Source organism: Canis lupus, chromosome 2, assembly GCF_048164855.1.
Source record: "Canis lupus baileyi chromosome 2, mCanLup2.hap1, whole genome shotgun sequence".
Classification (NCBI taxonomy): Eukaryota; Metazoa; Chordata; class Mammalia; order Carnivora; family Canidae; genus Canis; species Canis lupus.
The window spans coordinates 8,843,793-8,863,552 of NC_132839.1; the positions used below are offsets into that span (position 1 = coordinate 8,843,793).

Consider the following 19,760-nt stretch of genomic DNA (forward strand, 5'->3'; position numbering starts at 1 on the left):
GACTGAAAGGCCTGGGGGCATGACTTTGTTCAGGTTTGAATGACCTAAACAGGGCCTCGAAGGAACACTTAGAAGCAAATACAGGAGAGCGATGTTAGTGTCTTAACTAGCTCAGCCTTCCACACTAGCCAAGAGACTCACAAATACACAGAAATTCAAAAGTGCTACGAATGAAACTGTCAAATGAAACTTTACCTGCCTCCCTCTTTGCTTTATTCTAAGGTAAGACCTCAGAGAGTTTTTCAGGAATGCATGTTTCTGCAGTGCCTTCTTCAAAGCACAGAAAGACAAGAGCAATTTTCTTTTTCCCTTATGCTTAGAATTTTTAACAGATTCTCATTCTGTCTTACATGGCTTCCTCTTGACCCCTAAGTATTAATATGTAAATCTCAAAATAATTATTTTCTCTAGATTTTCCTCAACAAAAAAATTCAGAGTACTCTCTCTAGGGTACTGACTTCCAGCGTCTAGGCCCCTCAGCAATGCCTGTTTTATTTATGATATTTTAAGGTTATCCAAGTTCTTCCCGAAAGAACTGCCTAATAAACTTAGCCCCTTGTTTTGGAGGAAGACTCTCTGCCTTCAGTCAAGAGTCTCCCCAGCACAGGTTCGGCTGCTTTCCCACCTTGGCCATCAGCGTGGGTGCATCTCCTTTCTTGCCAGGGCATGATTCACGTTACCCCCTTTCTGCTCCTCAGTCACCTCAGAAGATGGCTGTTCTTTGGATCTTGGCTTTCGAGTTGATCTTGAGGAAAAAGGATTCTACACGGAGAATTTCCACTCAGCAGCGTGGGTTTTCCGAGGAGATGATGGGGATCCTGAGGACAGTCCCAGATGTCTTAGTAAAAAACCCCGACCGGTAGCTGGTAAGGACTCTACAGTTAATGGTATAAAATAAACGCCTTCGAGAACTTGTAACCAAGCTCCAGGCAAGTCTCTGAAGTGGGCAAAATGCACACAGGGTGGAGTGTGAGGGACGTATATATACATATACGATGTATTTCCTAATATTGTGAAAGAATCTGAAGCTATTAAAAGTAAAACTGTGTTAAGAGCTCATTCAAACATTGAATTGTAATTCCAAAGTTGGTGTAAAGATTAATGCAGGAAGAGTTGAGTATTTTCCATTCTAGGGGTAAAAACACTCTTTTATTTTATTTTATATTTTATTTTATTTTATTATTTTATTAAAGATTTTTATTTATTTATTCATGAGAGACACAGAGAGAGGGAGAGAGAGGCAAAAATACAGGCAGAGGGAGAAGCAGGCTCCCCATGGGGAGCCCGATCTGGGACTCAATCCCAGGACCCCAGGATCACGCCCTGACCCCAAGGCAGACACTCAACCACTGAGCCACCCAGAAGTCCCTAAAAATACTATTAAAAAAAATAGACTATTTAAAAATATATATATGAACAAGTAACATCTATTGTTCCAACAACAAAATATAACCATTTCATTGTTTTTGCATTTTTAAATTATTATTTAGATATTACACATAGGTCTAGTTTTGTTTTTAAACATACATGAAATATGTATTTGATATTATCATGTATATAGTTTGAGACATAAGATTTTATAGCCTGTTTTTTACTTTTAATATTTATTCATTATATCTTCACTTAATATAAGTGTTTTAATGTGTTTTTGCAGATTTGATTAGCATTCTAATAATTTCATAATTTTTATGAAATTTTTAGTTTACTGAAACTATGTATATTTCTCCAATGCAATAACAGCCTAATGATTAAAAAAACACTTATACCTGAATTACAAGTTTTAGCATGTGAAATTATTTCATGCAATCTTTGCTGTAAAATTTAAGGTATAGAGGTTTTTTAAACTTATGGTTTATTGATATAAATGACCTTGATGAATACTTAACAATTTAACTTGAGCAAGCAAAGATTTGGGGTGCAAATAAGGTTTTAAATTAACTATACAATCATACATTTAACAAATATCATGTCTACTGTGGTTCAGGCACTAGTGGAAGTTGTTAAAGATACACAGTGAGAAGTAACAGATTTTACAAAGATGTACTTATTATTTTCAGTACAGGCAAAGTGGTAAATTGAAATGAGTTCCTATGTACATGCATAAAATAATACAATATTTTGTGAATTTAGAATATTTATTTATATTCATATCATAATTAGCTTAACCATTCATTGGAAAGTAAGTATAAGACTCTAAATCTAAAATTCATTGGAAAGTAAGTATAACACTCTAAATCTAAAAATTCAAAGAATTCAGATTGGAATTTTTGAAAATTAAAAGAAATGATGAGGATTTAGGAATAAATGTTTTAAATTATTTGTATATTTAACTTTTATTTGAGTAATAGAATAGTATAGAGAAAGACCACCTGACTGAAAGTACAATTTGGGATGTTCAGATTTCTATTTGTTCTCTGGTGTATTTCAAGCACCTAGGACACTGCGTGCCTCATCATAGGAAGCGAATATGTATTTGTTGAATGAATGAATGAATGAATGAATGAATGAATAAAAAGTCCCAGATTTCAGTACTACTCAGAAATTTGGCAACTACATGACCTTTGAAAAATCATTTATTGTTATTATCTCTCTGTCTTATGGTGCTTATAAAAAATGAAATGAAATTATATATGTGATCAGTATAATTAGCAATTTCTATCTATCTTGACTATTTCTCTCACTCCTGTTTTTCTTAATTATCATGAGAACTTTGGATGAATGTTAAATATCTATTCACGTTTGTATGTACTCATATATATTCTCTATGAATTCTAAACAATTGCTATTACTTGATACTTAGTAAATTTATGAGTATTTATTGCCAATTTGTTTATGGCAGGCAGGTATGAAAACATAAGATGAATAAAATACAATTACTCCCCCACAATATCTTGGCTAACACATGATATATGATACCTGTAAAAAAAGCACATTCTTGCCATTTCCGCAACTGCTTATGGTCATCAAGAAATAAAGCATTTGATTGATTCACTATTATTCACTTTGGTTAAAAAAATGTGTTCAAGTTTGCCAAAAATTTCCCTTATGTGTGGATATATACATATGATGTGCATTCCCATGTAATATATATATATATATATCACACATAAGAAAAACAAAATGCTTAAATGCTGCAAGTGAGTTTCATAATACTATTTATTAAAATGAAACTTAATAAATGTAGTTCAAGAATGTAGCAGTTGTTCTTTCTTACTGTTACCAAGACTTGAAAGCGTTAGCAGATGCTGATGTTCTTAACTACATGATATTGAGAGATCAATGGAAGAAAACGGAGATTGAGAGGAAAGATGAGCTGGAGACAAATGAATAATTTTTTAACTGAAAAATATCTTTATCAACCTAATGGCATTTTAAGATACTGACATACTAATTTATATCTACCAGCATGTATTTCATGAGAACAAATTTTACACTTAAAAAAAATCAATCTTAATCCCCTAAAAGAGCCCTTCTATAAATGGAAGAAATAGATAAAGGTTTGCATCACTCTAGAAGTATATTGAGGGGCTCCTGGGTGTCTCAGTCAGTTAAGCATCCAACTCTTAGTCTGGGCTCAGGTCATGATCTCAGGGTCCTGGGATCAAGCCCCATGTCAGGCTCTGCACTGAATATCGAACCTACTTAGGATTCTCTCTTTCTCTCCCTCTGCCCCTTGTGCTTGTGTTCTCTCCCCCCCCCCCCTAAATTAAAAAACAAAAAAAGCATATTGAAGGAGCAACAAAAAAGTTTTAGGGTATTTTTAATATGTGAATGGTCTTATTTTTATGGAAATATTTACCCTTCCTTTGAACTTTTACATCTAACAAGATGATTCCAAGGAAGTGTGTTATTTGAGGGGAAAAATTACTTGAAGATGTGCCCACAAAGTCTCTGAAAAGACAATGACATTCATTTGTGGCTTTTCAGCAGCTGTGTGGCACTCATAGATTATCTACCAGACAGTGGCAGAGGAAACCAGGCCTGTAAATCTTAAAATATGAGAAAACTGTCTTGAGGATGGGAGAGGAACATATTGCAACATATTTTGATTGTCTCCTCTCCACAGGAGAATGCTACAGTTGAGTTCACCATTTAAAGACTTCATGGAATTGTTTATACTTTCACATACATTGTTGACATTCAATTTGCCTGAACGAAGAAGAAAGAAAAAAAAAGCACTATCACTGCAGCCTTGAAAGCATTAGCTATCTTAACAGTCTCATGGAATATGAAAACAAAACAACGAACATGATTTGATTTGAATCAACACAATAAATATATTCCATTAAACAAATATCTGTTGGGTAATCAATCTGTCAAAAGCAGAAGACAGTATCAAGAGAGTAACCTAGAGGGAGCAAAACATTTTGACATGAGATGTTAGAAATGATTTCTACCGAGGTCAGAAATAGGATTTCTGATCTTCTTTCTGCCCTGATTGGCTACCAGCCTGTTGCAGATTGTGAAAATATCCATTTCCGTGTCCTTGAATTTCTTATTTCTGTCCCTTAAATTATACTGAGATCCAGTCAATGACAATCAAAACAGTGATATAAAATGACGGCCAAAAGGAGATTAACAAAAGGATGGAAATCTTCCCAGGAGCATAGAGCAGAGCAGAGGAAAGAGCTTTAGGATTGGGTTACACTAGTACCTTCCTGGCAACTTTGCCATGTTTTCCCCATATTGTTCTCAACAGCAGTAAAACAGTGTATTTTCTTCAGACAAATTGGAAAGATAAACATTCCTTCAGGAATGTACATGAAGAGCCTATCCTTCTCTTTAAATGGTTGCCAACTTTGGCAGCCAGGGTCTGGCATGAAAAGTTCATGAGAAAAAGTCTCTTGCCCATCTTTACCATTACAATCGTAACACAAAGGAAAACACCTGGACAAACAGTAGATACCTAGTAAATGTTTGTGAATGAATAACTTCTACTATTACGTTATAATGGATCACTAAAGACAGAGACGCTTATTTCCTTGTTTTTAGCAATATTTTTGCTCCCTAGCTGACTGACCAAGCAGGAGGTCACATCCAAGAACATGTGGATATATTGCCTAACTTATTACTGTATTTGTCACTTCTTATAGGAAATTTAATTTTAGAAAACCCCACTAATTTACCTCAGAATAGCTGAGAGAAAATTTAATAAAGCAATGGCAAATCTTCTTACAAACTCTGTAATTAGAAATCTTTAAACTGTAATGTAAATTAATAATAATAGTATCTTCAAAGGTCAGGGACGGCCAGGAAGAGATTCCTCATCAAATGGAAATTTGGAGTGGGGTTTTTTTTCCTACTCAAAATATAATTGTGGAGTCAATCATTTTAAATTCTTAAGAGTTCCTTTGACCTCTCAATTGCTTCTAATTCTATCCATAATTTGCCTACATTAGGCATTCCATAACAGCCTTTGAATATGGATCTAAAGAGGATGCAACCTTCAATGAAGAAATGTCCTTGATCTCCAGTCCAGAGGAAGATCTAAAACTCTCTGAGACATGAGAATTGAAATACAGAAATATCAAAGAAGGGTTGGAAAGAAGCAGAAAAATAAATTACCCGTAAATTCTCCTATTTTTTTAATATAAAGGGATTCTATTAAATTATGTTTTATGGTGTGAATTTGCCCTGTCCTTATTAATAGACAAGCATTCTTGTTTTATAATTAATTACCTGACTTTTCCCCCCAGAGACTTAACAATAGGCCTCTTACTAATAATTCACTTATGGAGCTCAGGGAGTTTATCATTAATTATTCTTTATTATGATTTATTCTTTATCATTTTTTAGATATTAACATATAGAAAAGAAAACTCACCCAATTAAGTATACCATCATAAAGTGTAATTGTTGGGGGCAGATTAATTTTTCCAGTATTAAGGTAATGATTCTCTCTGGTGAACCTGACCATAAATACAACCCAACACTCAGTATTTTGAAGCTTTTTGTTTATCATTCTTCATTGGATAACTTTGTCAACACTTATTTAAAAAAATGGATCCATCTGAGATCACATAATCCCTTCAGATGTTTTATTTCAGTTTTATATTCTAACATGACTTAGGCATAACTTTTCTTCTAAATAAAAAACAAAATGTCCATATACAGTAAAAGACAAAATGCTTACAATGTCCACATCTCCTGTTATGTAAACTGACCTGCTATAAAAGGAACAGACCTGCAGAGACATATTTGCAGCCTTACAATCCTGCCCTTTTGTCACCAATGAAGAGTAACAGCCCATAGAGTTATGAGCAGAGATGTTTTCAACCTGTGAGATTCTCACTTTCACAAATTTGATGTGGGAAGATGCCCTTATGGTACTGAGCACAGAAGTTAAAATGTCTTGAGGTAGAGAAAAGTCAAGAGGGTCCATGAGTGAGCAGAAGTTATAAATAAGCCAAACTCATTAGTGAGCAGAAGCTATGAAGAAACACACACACACACACACACACACACACAGATCTACACACATTTATATAGAAAAGAGGCTATGAAGGTAGCAGGAGGAGAAATGGAGCAGATATATAGAAAATCAGACTGAGAAATAGCAAGGCCACATCAATTAAAGATCATTAGACTAATGTAAAAATCCATAAATTCTTACTGTGAACTCCCCACCTTCAGTACGACGCAATCTTACACTTACAACACCTGGAAGGTCCTCCCAGCAGTTCCTGCTTTTTCTGAGAAACTCAGTTATTCAGGCTTTTTTGGGTTCCTGTAAGACTTAAATGTACAGCTGAGGATTCTGTTTTCTTATTTCCATGTATAACTTTGCAACACCAGTCCTATTGTTAGGACATTGGACCTGAGTGACTCAGACCTGTAAGGCTGAGCTGCCTTTCGGGAGTCATGCGGCCGTGGGGTGGTGAGCACCACCCCTTACTCACCATATGACCCAGGCGAGTTGTTGAACCTCTCGTTGTCTGGGGGCACCTGGGTGGCTCAGTCAGTTAAGCATCCAACCCTTGATTTCAGCTCAGGTCATAATCTCAGGGTCGTGAGATAAAGCCCTGAGTGTGGAACCTGCTTAAGATTCTCTCTCTACCTCTCCTTTTGCTCCTTCCCCCACTCTCTCTCTAAAACAAAAACAAGACAAAACAACCCGAAAAACAGCTCACTGTGCCTCAGTTTCCTCCCCTCCAAAAAAAGAATAACAGGCTGATATAAAGATTAAATTGGATAATACTAATAAGTGGTTAGAACATTTTTATTAGGTCTGGCATGTCATAAACCAGCAATAAATGCTATCTACTGTTATGACCATATTTGTGGTATCTAAAGAGTAACTCAAAAGAATGCCCTCTTTGCTTCTCCTTCAGTTCGAGAGCGAACCGTGAAGCTGTTCAAAGGAACCGGTGATTATCCCTGGGGATTCCGAATTGAATTCTCCAAGCCAATCGTGGTCACCGAAGTGGATGCTAGTAAGTTGCCTCGCTATAGCAGCTTGCATTCAGAGCAGAACGAATGTCTCAAACCTCACACAACATGATAAACAGCCTTTGATATATCCCATAAAGCACACACATGCAATAGAAGCAATTTCTAAATCTCAGTTTATCAAAACTCGTGGTGATTCAAAGAGCCCACATCACGATCAAATACTTTTTAAAAGACCATGCTTTCCTGATGGAACACGCTCCCCTGGTAGCCATCGGGCCTCGGTCTCCCTACAAAGAGCCCTACCTGTACCTGTGGAAACAGGGTTACAGGGCTCTGCAGGTAGGAAGGGTCTTAGGAATTGGCAATCGCCAATCTGTTTGTATCTAATAGTTCCTGGGAGGAGTTCCATTACCCCCAAATTATTTTCCTTACAGCCTCTCAGATTTCTTTATTTCCTAATAAGCCAATTAGAAATTCATAAATACCTCATCAACATTAGATCCTTTACTCCCTGACCTATATAATGGAAGAATCATCTGAGGTCAAGCCTATGAAAAAAATGGAGCCAGAAGACTAAGATTGGCAGGACTATAAGATAAAGATTATCTACACCCAGCATGCTGCATTAGAAGAGGCCCAGGGCCGAGAAGGGGGAGGGGGTGTCTCTGAATTACATTATCGTCCCCATCTGGACTGTGAATTCACCAAGGTCAGAAACTTTATTTCATCCACCATTTTATCCTCACTACTTTGTGCAGTGTCTTAAAGGCAATAGAGGAGATGCCCCAAAATACTTGTTGAATGACTATGAGAACCTTAGGGATAAAAGCTGGGGAGCATAGGGCAGAGAGGAAGGGAGGAGTACCACCCAGCAGTATTACAACCCTTCCTGCTCTGCCCTTGTGCCATAATTCCTTCCCTGGGCCATTATCACCCGAGGTCACATTTCATTTTCCTTTGCTTGTCAGCATTCAGGTGTTCCTTCCACTGTATGCTCTGTGATTCCGCTGGGAATGTGTTCTCAGATCTGTTAAAAAGTGGATGACCACTCAGCTCTGGGAAAGGCCAGAGGAGTGACAGCTGAGCTCATGAAATTGTTGCCTCCTAGTCCAGCATTCCACGGTCCTGGGTGATACCGGTGGGAAACAGTGGGTCAGACCATCACATATTCTTTGTATGAACAGAATTTTCCAATGAATTCTCAGTGCATGGGATAAAAGGAAAGAAATATTGAGTATCTAAGTAGTAAGTGAGATATTCCTCATGCAACAAGGAAGTTTTATAGTTTTAGAACCCTTCCTATGGAAAGTTCTTTGTACAAGTTACCAGGTGATCCATGGCATAGATTCTGTGTAACACAGAGGATTTGTCTTCTTTAAGAAAGAGGGAACTAACAGTTCTAAGTAGTTTGGATGTCTATTACACATTAATTGATGTTTTCAAAAAAGGAAATTTACTTATTTATAATATCACAATGGAAATTAAATTTACTTTAAATATAAAAGCTATCATATTCATTGGGTACCTATTATGAGCAGGGCACTTGATATATGTCCTCCCATGTAATCAATGCAACAGAACTTGAAACGTGACATGATCACTTCCATTTAGCAGATGAAAAATATATATATATTTTTTTTTATAATTTTTATTTATTTATGATAGTCATACAGAGAGAGAGAGAGAGGCAGAGACACAGGCAGAGGGAGAAGCAGGCTCCACGCACCGGGAGCCCGACGTGGGATTCGATCCCGGGTCCCCAGGATCGCGCCCTGGGCCAAAGGCAGGCGCCAAACCGCTGCGCCACCCAGGGATCCCGCAGATGAAAAATATATTAAGGCTTAAACTAGTTGAGCAACTGGCCTAAAGTTAATCAACTACATCATGACAACTGCAGGATTCGGATCTAAGAATTTCTATCCCCGGAAACAGAGTTCTTTCCCTGTGACTTCTATCAGTTAGGACCCTCTGTTGCAACTAGTAAGAAATCTGACTGATAATGGTTTAAGTCACGAAGGGAGTTTATGGACTCACAAAAGTTGAAGGTTCTGAGACAGCGCAGGTGTTTGATTTGTTTCTGTAGCTCAATTTCATCAAAGGTATGAATTCTTTGACCCCAATTTCCTTGGTGTTACAAGCTTCCCATTTGGATTCAAAATGATTTCAGCAGTTCCAGCCTTCTCGTGGCACACCAGAGTCATAAAGACAGAAGGGATGGGCTTCAACCCTCAAATGTCCTCGGGTTTCTGGGTCCCCTAGGGAACACTGTGAACTGTTTCACTTAAGCCAAATGCAAGAGGATAGCCTGCCTGAGTTGCTAGGAAACCAGGGTGAGCCCTGGACTTGAGAGTGGAACAATGCTGCTTTGCCTAACCCAGCCCATCACATACTGGAGAAGAGATGGAAAAGATGTGAGAGGAACCTCAAGGAACTCTACAACCACTCAGCCTCAAGCCATACTGACACCATGACACTCTGCACCCACCGAGTGATAAACAAGTCACACAAACCAACAAACGTTGCATAGTGCACACGAAGGTGGTATTCTTTCTTTTCTTGATTTATTATTTCCATCTAGTCACATTCTTTAAAAATCCTATTATTCTTATCAAAGAATTGCCTTTGAATGTTTCATGACTTGAGTTGACCTAATTCATTCTCAACTGTTAAGAAAAAACATTCAATACCTTAAAAATCGCATCAACTCCTCTTAGTTACACAGTTGAACTGACATTATCTCAAATACCTTTTACAGTTGAGCAGGATTCAATGTCTGACATAAAATAGCTTTTTCTCCATTAAGCTTCATTATAGACCCATTCTTCGCTGCTCTGGGGGAGTTCTGGGATGGATCTCAATTTTTGTAGTCTCTCTTAGACAATAAACAGTACTGTTGTTTTGTCATTAAAAGTCCATACAAAAATCACAGAACAACAGGTTGGTCTAGTGTATTGATAATCAAAGTTTGAGCATTTTTATCCAATTTAAAATTTCTCTCCTCTTCCTGAACCTTCTTCAAACTTGCAGGCCTGGATTATCTTCTTCAAGATTTCTCATCTCTATTCTCCATTCATCAGAAATCTCACCCTGGCCCTTTCAAATGTACTCAATTTTTTTTTTTTTTTATCTGTTCCTCCTTTCCTTCTTTTCCAATTGAAGGTCAATTTTCCCACTTTCTCATGGCTTACAGAAACATCAGTAAGTAGGGAATTGATGCAAATTTCTCTAAGGTAATAAAAGGACTTCCTGTTGTGTGAGAAATAAGTCATGAATATGAAAACAGATGTGTAAAAGACTGAAGGAAATCACTATGACAGACAAAAGAGCATAAATGGGCAGAAAAACCTTCTGAAGGCCCCACAGTGGAGGTCTGGCACTTGTGAAGGGAGACAGAGAAGGAAACATGACTGCATAGTTAGAACCTCAAACTGCAGCATAGCTCTGAAAAATTCTGAGACAGGTGGACAGGAAGCCCCAGAGTAAAGAGTGTTCATTAGAGAAATCCTGCATTGGCCAGAAAGAGCCTGGTGGCAGGACACCCAACAAATTCAGTCACTGGCTGGCACGGGTGACTTCCTAGTGAGAGTGTAACCTCAGTGTGACGTGAGACTATCAAAGTGTGGCAGGTGAAGGCACTTCTGGGCAGTGTAGCTCTAAGACCTCCAGAGAAGGTAGGAATGGAAAGCCTTAGAAAGAGAGAGAGAAAAAAAAAGCCTATCGATAGGAATAATTCTAATGAAGGTATAATGAATACTACTTTGAAAATAATAAAATAGGGATCCCTGGGTGGCGCAGTGGTTTGGCGCCTGCCTTTGGCCCAGGGCGCGATCCTGGAGACCCGGGATCGAATCCCACGTCAGGCTCCCGGTGCATGGAGCCTGCTTCTCCCTCTGCCTGTGTCTCTGCCTCTCTCTCTCTCACTGTGTGCCTATCATGAATAAATAAAAATTAAAAAAAAAAAAGAAAATAATAAAATATAGAAAGAAATTGAGGAACACCTAAATTAACAGCAGGAAAGACATATGTATCATTTTTAAGCCTTAATATTGAATGATGTCAATTCTTTCTAAAACAGATTACATGGAATCCTAACTAAAATTCTAGTAAGCGTAGCTGCCTTTGTTTTTGACTTCGTTTTATCAGTAAAAAAAAAAAAAAAAAAAAAAAAAAAAAATTCAATGATATTCTAACATATTTATAGGAAAGCAAAGGGCCAAGTAATTAAGCTGAAAATTCTTTCATCTGGGGAAAAAAAAAAACTTGTTTAGTCTATAATTAGATATTAAAAGTACAAATGCAAGGGTATATTTTATACTTTTTTACTTTGATACAAATGAATTTCAATGGAAGTCATATTTCAGTTTTTTCAATTAAAGTTTAACCAGTTATTCAAACATATAAATGATTATTTAGCAAATAAATCCCTTAATGATTGGGGAAGAGAGGGGTTTTACCCAAATGTTGGTGGAATTTGGGTGTAGAAGGGGAGACCCCAAGCAAGTGGGGAGAAGAGCAGAAGAGGAACTCAGGTGACAAAAGATAAAAATGGCAAATTTTGCCTGTGTCAACCTTGCTTGACCCCTTAGTGCCCTTCAAATTAACAAGAGAAACAATGACAAAAACAATTGTGGGCTTAATTATTTCTATATAGACACAAAGAATAGGCAACTTTTTATCATAAAGTGGTTTCTGAGTTTTTACTATGTTTTTAAAAGGCATTTGTCCTTAAGAAAATAAATGTTTATTCATGGGGAACCTATTGGCGGATGTTTCCCACCTTCCCAATCTATTTGTCCTCATCTTTCCCTCCATTTTCTCTCTCCCCTTCCCTCTTTCCCTGTCCCTACTCTCTTCTTTCTACCTCTGCCTTCACAAGATTAATGTTAAATGAAGAAATAGAACTCAGAAGGAAAATAAAAATGACCACGCTTTAAAAATCAAACAGGTCTGACTTGATAAGTTTAGTCCGATTTTTGCAAAATATCCAAAACGTTGTTCATGACTGTCTTTCTAGATAAAATAAGGAAATGCAGTTTAATAAAGTGTTACGATTTCTTTATTTTCTGATACCTTTGTAACTGTTCAAATGAGATAGTTAACTGTATCTCATCCATTCAAATGGGAAACAAATCAGAATGTTTGCATTGCAAGTGACTTTGTATTTAGGGGGCCCTAGGTTTTGTAATAGGAAAAGCTGAAGGATCCCTGCTGTAGCAGAAATGGTACAATACATAGTTAACCTAGGATTTTATTCAACATCAGAAAGTGCTGCCCTGGCAGGGATTCATGTAGCTGCTGAGTCTACTTCTCTTTTTTTAAAATGTATTCCTCAATGCTGAAGAGCAACCTCTGAAATCCATTGTCTAGTCAAATCTGCTAAATGAGGGGTTGAGGGACTTTAAAATTACACGTATTTTCAGCACTTCTGAAAATCTCATTCACACCACAAAACATTGTTCTGGATGCACTAGAGAGGCTTAATTACACACTGAAGATAAAAAGATAAAGCAGGGAGACCTGTAGGTGGGATGGAAATGATTATCCATAACTATACAGAGAGGGAGTTTGCTTGTAGCTTACATAACTAATTGCCCACACCCGGCTGGCATTTGCATGAACATTTTCTATGAAAGCCTAAATGCTTATGAGATCTGTTGGCATAAACAAAAGAAACAGATGTTCCAACTTTGATACCAAGCAAACTTGAAAAGAAAACTATACATTTAGGGATGGATAAACCATAGAGGAAATTATGGACAGGCCCATCTTTCTGGAAGTTCTCGAATTTAAAATACTACTGTTATAGTACAATTTTTTTTTAAATGAAGGGACAAGCCCCCATTTTAATTATAAGTTTTTGGTTTCTGCATTATATGTAAAAATGCATCAAAGGATGGAGGAGCTCAGCATTTAACTCTTTATAATAAACATAAAACTATGCAGTCAAGTATCCTGTTAGGGAAACAAACTTACAAAAACCCTGGTCTTGTTTTCCTACCACCTCAATCCTTCCAGTGCCACGCAGGACGTAAATACTTCCAACTGCTCCCAAGAATCGCCTCAAGTAGGACTATCCACTGTGTGGGATATTACATGGTCACCTTGAAATATCTCCCTCCTTCAAGAAGTCATACTGCCTCGGGATCCCTGGGTGGCGCAGTGGTTTGGCGCCTGCCTTTGGCCCAGGGCACGATCCTGGAGACCCGGGATCGAATCCCACATCGGGCTCCCGGTGCATGGAGCCTGCTTCTCCCTCTGCCTGTGTCTCTGCCTCTCTCTCTCTCTCTCTCTGTGACTATCATAAATAAATAAAAATTTAAAAAAAAAAAAAAAAAGAAGTCATACTGCCTCAAACTCTCACCATAATTAATAAAGGGAAAATTTGTGGTTCGCATTGTAAAACAGAGTAACATAGTCAATGCAATCTATAATTATAGCTAAAAGCAATCCAATGAGCTGTCAAGAAGGGTTACACTGCAGAAATAATTTTCTACAAACAAGTATCATTTTCACTCTCAAAATAATACAAAGATAAATAACACAATCTTAAAAAGTGCAAAGGATTTGAGTAGAGATTTCTCCAAAGAGGATAAAGAAATAGCCAATAAGTGCGTGAGGGCATGCGCGCGCGCGCACACACACACACACACACACACACACACACACACACACATTCAATATAAGTAGTCAACAGGAAAATGCAAAAGAAAGCCACGGTGAAATATCACTACACACCCACTAGGATGACTATCATCAAAAAGTCAAGAATGACCAGTCTTGGCAAGAATGTGGAGAAATCCAGAATGCTCATACAATGCTGATAGGAATGTAAGAGGACATAGCTACTTTGGAAAGCAGTCTGTTCATTCCCCAAAATGTTAAACACAGAGTGACCAGTTGACCCAGCAATTCCACTCCTAGGTACATACCTAAGACAAATGAAAACATAAGTCCACAAACAAAATGCTTGCGCACAAATTCTCTTGGCAGCATTATTTATCCAAAAAGTGAAAACAATGCAAATTCCCACCCACTGATGAACAGATAAACAAAATGTGCTAGGCCCTTACAATAAAAACATTTATTCATCAACTAAAAGGAATATAGTGCCTGATACAATTTGGATGAATCTTGAAAATATGTTGCCAAGTCAATGACACAAAACACAGAAGAGTAAATATTGCATAATTGCACTTACAAGAAATGTCCTCAATAGGAAGGCCATGGAGGCCCATAGATTAGTGGTGACATAGAGCTGAGAGGTTGGGGGAAATAGAGTGACTGCTATGGTTATAGAGTTTCTGGGGTGACAAAAATGATCTAAAATTAGATTGTGGTGATGACTGCACAACTCCATGAATATACGAAAGACCATTTATTTTTACGCTTTAAATAAACTTGCTAAAAAATGAATTATTTCCACATTGATGGATCATTTAAGTAAAATAATTTTTTTAGTAAAATAATTTTTACCTGGGAGAGAAGACCTTTTATTAAACTCTCACACCTTTGATTATAGCAGTTTATGACTCTATCTAGTCAATCATGTAGCATGTATCCATGAGCACAAAGAGCTTAAACATCATCTCTCCCTTCCATCATACCCCTTAAAATTATGTGATTATCATTTACTTTCCTATCTTCAAATTTAGTCATTTTTCCTCAATCCTTATTCTAGACTTCTCAAATAGAGTAGGAATTAAACTGTTATTGTGGTGGTTATTTTTGTGCTGCCACGATAGAACTGTTAACCATTCTCTCCATCTTGAAAATCTTCTCTTGCTTTTATTTATCTTTTACTTCCATGTTCTCTAGGATCTACTTGCACCTTCTCTATGTTCTTCTTTGGCTCTTCTTTATTCTTCAAGATTTTGTCCTTAGTTTTCTTTATTTTTCTCCTTATACCTGTCCCTTTGTTTATAAATTCTAAATCAATTTCTCAGGCCCTTCTCATATCTCATTGTCAAAGTTACTTTTCCACCAGCTCAATGAATATTTTCAATGGTTATTTCGGTATATCAAAAAAAAAAAAAAGACCTACATACATTTAGCCAAATTTTTTAAAGCCCCTACCACGTGCCAAAGATTATTAGGCATTGGAAATACCTAAATAAATAACAGCATGTAACGCCTTCCATTCATTTCCAGTTCTTGTTTCCAGAGTCATATTGCAGGCTTGTTTTAATTCTTATAATAATACTATCCTCGCTGATCTGCTTATCTTAATCTTTCCACATATTAAATGAATCTTCTAAAAACTACCGCATATCTATTTTCTGCTCATAAACTTTTAATGGATCTCTGTTGCTAAAATATCAAGTACAAATTCATCTTTAAACTCAAGATCCTTTACATACGGGCTACCTTTCCAACCTTACCCACCACACTGCTCCTACTCACCCACAACCTCTGCTCTAATTGCCTGAGTCACTAAGTTTTTGGCATGTCTTAAAACATTCTGCTCGTATACTTTTGCTCAGAAGACTTCTCCTTCACGGATCACTGACTGTTTGAGGTTATACTAGCTTTGGCAACAAAAATGATTAATGGCTTAAGATAAAGTCTCATTAGTCTCTCACGTGAACTATCCAGTGTGGATGTTCTTGGTTGGAGGGTAGGTTTGCCCCCATGTAATATTTCAAGATCTAAGCTTATTTGTTCTTGAAGGCATCTGCATCTGGTAGGTATATGGGAAAAGAATATGAAGGGTGGTCTGTTTTTATAGGCCAGGCCTGACAGTGACACACACCATTTCTGTCCATATTCCAATGGCCAGAACTCAATCACATTGCCTACCCAGTTGCAAGAGAGCCCAAGGAAAGCTGTCCAACTGTGATCCCAGACAGAAAAGGATTTGGGTTTGTGAACACCCAGCAGTCTACATCACCATGTATTCTTCATTACTTTACATTAAGGAGAATCTATTTATTCATCAAGGTCAGACAAAATTCCACTTCCTTTGGAAAGTCTTTCTTAACTACTCTGATGGGAGTGAGAATTCCCTTTTCTGAAGTTTCATAATACCTATTACCTTTTCATTTATTTTACACTTGCCACTACCATATTACAAAGTTATTTTTCTTTTTGATCGTGCATATATTTTCCCCAGTAATTCTAAGTTTCTTGAAAATATAATTTTAGGTCATCCATTTGTTCATTCACTATGTATTTATTGGAAAACTACTATAGATAAGACATCATATGTGATTACACAGAGTACAAAAATTGGTAAGAAGTTGTTTCTGGACATATATTGTCATTTTGGAATTCAATTCAGAAGGCATTCCCATGAGCAAGTCCTTTGAGCCCTTTAAGACTATGGAAAAGAATTATTCAAATGGTCAACCACGCCAAGAGACTTTAATTTATCTTAAGGATGCTATTATGTAAGTGAAGGCTATATCACTTATTACTTTTTGCTTAACCTTCCTACATTGATTGGCCATTGCTTATTCAAGCACAGAAGACCTCCCATACTATTATAAACAGACTTAAACAAACCATAGTCATTGCTAAAAATATTCAAAGTCATGTTACCTCACCAATTGAGTCATACTTTAAGATTTAAAGTCTCTGAGGATACTTTAGGTAATGACAGCCTAATATTGCTGCATAATGCTCTGCAAGTCCATGAACATGAACCCAGCGCTAAGGTCTAAGAAAGAAGAAATGGAAAATGTTGCTATAGCCGATGTCAAAGAAATTGCTACCTAGTATTTCTTCTAGGATTTTTATGGTTCCAGATCTCACATTTAGGTACTTACTTCATTCTGAGTTTATTTTTGTATGTAGTGTAAGAAAGTGGTCCAGTTTCATTCTTTCACATGTAGCTGTCCAGTGCTCCCAACACCATTTGTTGAAGAGACTTTTTCCCACTGCTTATTACTTCTTCCTTTGTAAAAAATTAATTTCCCATAAAATTGTAGGTTAATTTTTGGGCTCTCTATTCTATTCTATTGATCTATGTGTCTATCTCTGTGCCAGTACTATACTGTTCTGATTACTGCAAGCTATGTACTATTACTTGAAGTCTGGAATTGTGATACCTCCAGTCTTATTTTTATTTTTCAACATTACTTTGGCTATTTGGGGTCTCTGGTGGTTCCATACAAATTTTAGGGTTGCTTGTTCTAGCTCTGTAAAAAATGCTGTTGGTATTTTAATAGGAATTGCATTAAATGTGTAGATTGCTTTGGGTAATATAGACATTTTAACAATCTCTGTTCTTCTAATCCATGAGCATGGAATGTCTTTCTATTTCTTTGTGTCATTTTCAATTTCTTTATCAGTGTTTTATAGTTTTATTTGGTCAAGCTTATTCCCAGTTATTTTATTATTTATTATTTTGGTGTAACTTTAAATAGAATTGTTTCCTTAATTTCTCTTTCTGCTGCATCATTATTGGTGTATAGAAGTGCAGCATATTTCTGTACTTTGATTTTGTATCTTGCTATTTTACTAAATTCATTTATCACTTCTAGTAGCTTTCTGGGGGAATCTTTAAGTTTTTCTATATAGAGAAAAATACTTCTTCCCTATCAGTTTGCCTTTTACTCCTTTTTCTTCTGGGCAAAAATATGAAATGGGAAAAAGATAGTCTCTTCAATAAATGGTGCTGGGAACACTGGACAACTACATAAAAAAGAAAAACTGGACCATTTTCTTATACCATATACAAAAATAAACTCAAACTGGATTAAAGACTTAAATGTGAGACTTGAAACCATTAAAGGCCTAGAAGAGAGCACAGGCAGTAATTTCTCTATCAGAGCAACATTTTTCTAGGTAGGTCTCCTGAGGCAAGGAAAATAAAAGCAAAAACAAACTATTGGGATTGCATCAAAATAAAAAGCTTCTGCACAGCAAAGGAAACAATCAACAAAACTAAAAGGAACCTACTGATGGGAGAAGATATTTGCAAATGACATATCTGATAAAGGGTTAGTATCCAAAATACATGAAGAACTGATACAACTCAACACCAAAAACAAATAATCCAATTTAAAAATAAGCAGAAGATATGAACAGACATTTTTCCAAAGAAGACATCCAGATGGCCAACGGACATATGAAAAGATGCTCAACCTCACTCATCACCAGGGAAATACAAATCAAAACTACCATGAGAGGTCACTTCACACCCGTCAAAATGGCTAAAATAAAAAACACAAGAAACAACAAGTGTTGATGAGGGCGTGGAGGAAAAAGGAACCCTCTTGTGCTGTTGGTGGGAATGCAAACTGGTGCAGTCGCCATGGAAAACAGTACGGAGGTGCCCCAAAAAGTTAGAAATAGAACTACCTTTTGACCCAGTAATCGCACAACTGGGTATTTACCCAAAGAATACAAAAACCCTAATATGAAGAGATATATGCACCCTTATGTGCACCATTACTTACAATAGCCAAGATATGGAAGCAGCACAAGTGTGCATTGATAGATGAATGGATAAAGAATATATATATATTCATATTCATATATATATATATATATATATGAAATGAAACATTATTCAGCCATAAAAAAGAATGAAATCTTGGCATTTGCAATAACATGATTGGAGATAAAGAGTGTAATGTTAACTGGAATAAGTCAGTCAGAGAAAGATAAATACCATATGATTTTACTCATGTATGTAATTTTAAGAAACGAAAGCAAGTGAGCAAAGGAAGAAAAGAGACAGACACACCAAGAAACAGACTGTTAACTCTATAGAGAACAAGTGCTGGTTACCAGAGGGGAGGTATGTATGTGGGGGTTTGGGGGTGGGGGGATGAGAGAAGCAGGTGATGGGGATTAAGGAGTGCACTTGTGATGAGTACTGCATAATGTACAGAATTGTTGATTCATTGTATTGTACACCTGAAATGAATATAATACTGCATGTTAATTATACTGGAATCAAAAACTAAAAAAGTTTTAAATAAGACTCATTAAAAGTCATTTTTTAAAAAGAGGAAATGGGCTTAAACTGATGTAAAAAAAAAAGAAAAAAAAGGATTTAAACTACGACAGAAAGAATCTTGGTCCAATATAGGGGAGAGCTTATCTAAAACGAATTAACCTTGAAATGACTTATTACGCCTCTCTTACCCTTAGAGAATATTAGGTATGTTACAGTAAATGCAGATGCTAGGAAACCAGGAGATAAAATAAATAGCCTCTGGAGAGATCCTCCCCACCTTCTGAAGCCTAAATCCTAAGGCTTAGACTATTTTTGGTTTCCTTTCGGAGATGGCTCAGAAAGGAGCCTCCACAATCAAAGTGAAAGCAGCTCTTTATTTCTTTTTTTTTCTTTCCTGACTACTCCAAGATCTGTTTTTGCCACAACTTCATAAGTATTTCAATTACTTGTTCCCTCAACAATC

At 36.7% G+C, this 19,760-nt stretch overlaps 1 protein-coding gene across 1 annotated transcript in view; it reads left to right on the plus strand.

Moving 5' to 3' along the window:
- LOC140611915 (uncharacterized) overlaps nucleotides 1-19,760 on the plus strand; it is a 100,581-nt gene that overhangs the window by 20,488 nt on the left and 60,333 nt on the right. The window contains exons 4-5 of the mRNA XM_072789024.1: nucleotides 699-866; nucleotides 7,332-7,433. Of these exons, the coding sequence (XP_072645125.1) occupies nucleotides 699-866; nucleotides 7,332-7,433 (270 nt within the window). The remainder of the gene's footprint in view (nucleotides 1-698; nucleotides 867-7,331; nucleotides 7,434-19,760) is intronic.